The sequence below is a fragment of the Galeopterus variegatus genome, unplaced genomic scaffold, assembly GCF_000696425.1.
Source record: "Galeopterus variegatus unplaced genomic scaffold, G_variegatus-3.0.2 Scaffold2588, whole genome shotgun sequence".
Lineage (NCBI taxonomy): Eukaryota > Metazoa > Chordata > Mammalia > Dermoptera > Cynocephalidae > Galeopterus > Galeopterus variegatus.
Window position 1 is genome coordinate 279011 of NW_007728699.1, and position 3578 is coordinate 282588.

The window sequence follows — 3578 nt, forward strand, 5'->3', positions numbered from 1 at the left end:
TTTATTTTCTGTTTTGATTTTTAGCAAGATGCAGTTTAGGTTTCTTAACATGCCTCCCGGAACAGTTCATTTATTGAACAAAAATGTGAAGTTAAAAGACACTGCAAGGAGTCGTACTACTGGGGTGGGCCTGGCGGTGGAGGAGGGAGTGAGGCTGAGCAGTGCTTCAGGTATCAAGTTATGCCACATGTTGTTTCAGGAGTCCAGAGCCTCCTGCACTCGTTATATAAAGTTAGGTGGATTCAAGTCTGCGGCAAGAACATATCTCCAATGGAAGTCAGTTCTTAGAAACTTGTTTGTTCCCTGCAAACCCAGCTGAAAATAGGGAAAAAACCAAAATGCAATTATATACAAATCTTATGTACCCATGCTCTTGAAACCATTCTGCATTTTTTGAGGGGGTGTAAGAATGTTTTTCACCCAGCACAGAAGATGTCCTTGTTGGGGGCGGGCTGTTTCTTGGAGATTCTGATTTAATTAGTCCAGGGTAGATAGGGCATCGGTGTTTCATTGAGAAGCACTGCATTAAGTCATCTCTGGTCCTGGTGCTATGAGAATCATTTCCTTCTGCAGGTTTAATGTACTTTGGACAGAAAAAAAATTCTGACCCATTCAGTGCTAAGAAAACGTTTAGGAAACGCAGGGGCTTTAAATTAATGACTCCACGTTGAAGACCTAATTGGCATTTCAAAGGGCAATGGCCACTGACAAAATGAAAAACTGGGATTGACAAAAACAATTTAATTAATTAATATATTTACCCGAGAATCTACTGAAACTGCCCCAGCCTGGTTTTATTCTAGCCATCTTTCTCTCTCATTGCATGTCTCTCCCACTTTTCCCTCTCATTAGTAGCAGCCACACTCTCTCTACCTCTTCCGCTTCTCCTTTAGCTTTTGTCTTTGATTTATATTTCTCCACTTCTTTCCTTTCCTTTTTTTATTTCTCTGTTTGGCCAGAATAAGAGATAAGGTGTATTTTGTGCTGTTTGCAGTGTTTATTGAGTAATTGTATGTCCCCAGTGATTTATCTTAAAAGCAAGTTAGCTGGACAGTTTATATTTCTCTTAATTTAAAAAAAGCTCTCATAACTTTATTTTTTTATTTATATGTTGCTTTGAAAAGTTTACATCCTTTCTTGTGGGTTGCTGGAATCTAATAGCAACAGATTCCCTCCCTGGATATTACAACGAGAGTTAAATTGGAATCACCTGAGCCAGTTAGTGCTCCTTTAACATCCTCTATATTGTGGATTTGTAAACATTGACTTTCATGTTCTGAAAACAAGCAGAGAAGAACACAGATTTTCACTTGTGTTTGGAAATAAAGGGAGTAAGTGAATCACAGAGGTTTTTTTGCTTTCTTGTAAACACCTGGTTTGGATGGGAGGGTGTGCTGTTCTGCTACATCTTACTGGCATTCATTGAAGGTAGAAGAGACAGGGGTTTTGTCTTTTACAAATGGCAAAGCTAAGCTTAATTTACACTTCGCATCATGAAGTTAAATTTATGAAGTTAATTTATCATGAAGTCTGTTCTGCCTTCCTTTGACTTATATCTTTTGTCAATTTGGTGTTTGTATAACAAACTTGTTTGTTTTGTGCCGTAGGTTTGTTTGCTGAGTTTTGCAGCTCCCCACTTCTTCCTCAGCATCTTCCTCTCCCTCACATCCTGTCATCATCATCATCATCATCATCACCATCATCACCACCAGTACCACCATCACTGTGACCACCTTTTCGTAGTTAGGGCACCATGAAAACCTAACTAAGATCTGTATCCCTGGGCAACAGCCTGACTTACTAGGGTTGTCTCTGAAAACTCTATTTTAATGACTTCCACTAGATTAATATGATTTTCTGACTGCCAAACTTAGTTTTCTGAACTGCTTTGCTGCTATGAGTCTTGGATTTGGGCTCAGTCCCAGGAGAAAGCATGAGAAGAAGAAGGGAGCAGGAGAGAGACTGAATAAAGAGCACAGAAAACATTTGATTAAAAGCAAGAATCACCTACCATACCAGCTTCTCGCTTTCAATCCCCTCTCCATTCATCCATTTCTCTAATGGAAAAGAAATGGAAAAACCATTAACCATTTTTATTTTGATGGCAGGTACATTATACCTGAAAACAAGATTGGAGATGTGAAAATTTCTCCATCCTCAGCAAGACCTTTAGAGTGACCTGCTGAATAGGTTCTTGAGAGATTGCCAGTACAGAAGTAATGAAGTGTTCGGAGGCTCATCATGATATATTAGATGATTGGTACGCACACGTTTGGAAAAGCGTCAGCCTGTAATATTGGATGTTAGCTTGTGAATGAACTTTAAAATTATATTAGATATTTCTTTAGGGGTCAGCAGAAGAGACTTGGTGGAATGGGTATCTTGTACAAGAAAATTGTTACTGCCCTTGCATGTTGGATTTAGGAACTGTGGATGGCCAAGAAAGGTCCCCAGTTTGTCCTGGTTTAGGTTAAATCCTTTCTAAGAGGAGAAGATATGATGTGTCTCAGTGGTTGGGTTGTTTGCACTTTTCAAGACACCATTTGACCTTTCAGTTGCACAGAGAATTTTTATAGATGAATGTCTTGCTGAAATGCCTTCCTTGGGCAGCCTTTTCAATATTGAGCTAATGTCCTGGGGAATCGGGGTCCTTCTGTGTTTGTTTTTCAGCTATATATCTAAGGCAAGTTCACTTATTTGCTTATGATCCAGTGATAGTGAGAACTAGGCCATGGCCTCATATAATTCAATTTCAGAGATGTTTTATTGTAATCTTTATTTTCTTTTGATGTTTTTTCTTTAGTGTGTTAATTTTTACTTATTTAATGTAGTAGGAGAGGGAGATATTTAAAGTTATTGGTGCTTTTGCAAAAAATAAGTCCTACAAACTTATTTGTGAATTTTATTTTGTTCAGATTACAGTGGGAATATGTGTTCATTTAAAGAATGAAGATAAAAAAATCACCAATAATTTCATCCCCTCCACCTCAGATATAATTAATATTAATATTTGGTATATTTTCTTCCAGGCTTTCAATATGCATATATCTATCATCATTGTTCATTTTTACATCAACATCTATATTTGAATACAATGGGTATCATACTTTTAATACCATATTTTCTCTTCATATTATATATTGCCATTTTCCTAAGCTATTTAATATGCCTTTAGAAAGTTATTAATAATGCCTGTATAACACTGCTTTGCACAGGTATACAGTTCTGTGCACTTCTCTACTGTTAGATATTTAGGTTGTTTTCAATTTGCACTCTTTAAATAATGCCTCAGTGGACATCCTTGCAAATCTTGTTTAAATTCCTGACTATTCTCTTTTAATATATCCTTATGTTAATGTTCACAATTCTTTTCAGGTAAAATGCCATTTCTATGGGGCTTGCTAATTCTCTAATTTTTTCTTTAAATTTGTTGACAGATGCAAAATAGTATTCTGTTTTGGGAAGAAATTGAATTAGATTTTAGAAGACTTAGATTGAGGACAAATTCTTTTTTTTTTTTTTTTTTTCGTTAAATTTTTATTTTGTCAACATACACTGTATATGATTATTATGGCCCA

The 3578-nt window shown here is 36.4% G+C and overlaps 1 protein-coding gene across 1 annotated transcript in view; it reads left to right on the forward strand.

Moving 5' to 3' along the window:
* Positions 1 to 1729, forward strand: part of LOC103598367 (protein kinase C-binding protein NELL1-like) — a 226789-nt gene extending 225060 nt beyond the window's left edge. The window contains exon 12 of the mRNA XM_008582357.1: positions 1608 to 1729. Within this exon, the coding sequence (XP_008580579.1) occupies positions 1608 to 1729 (122 nt within the window). The remainder of the gene's footprint in view (positions 1 to 1607) is intronic.
* Positions 1730 to 3578: the final 1849 nt, after the last annotated feature.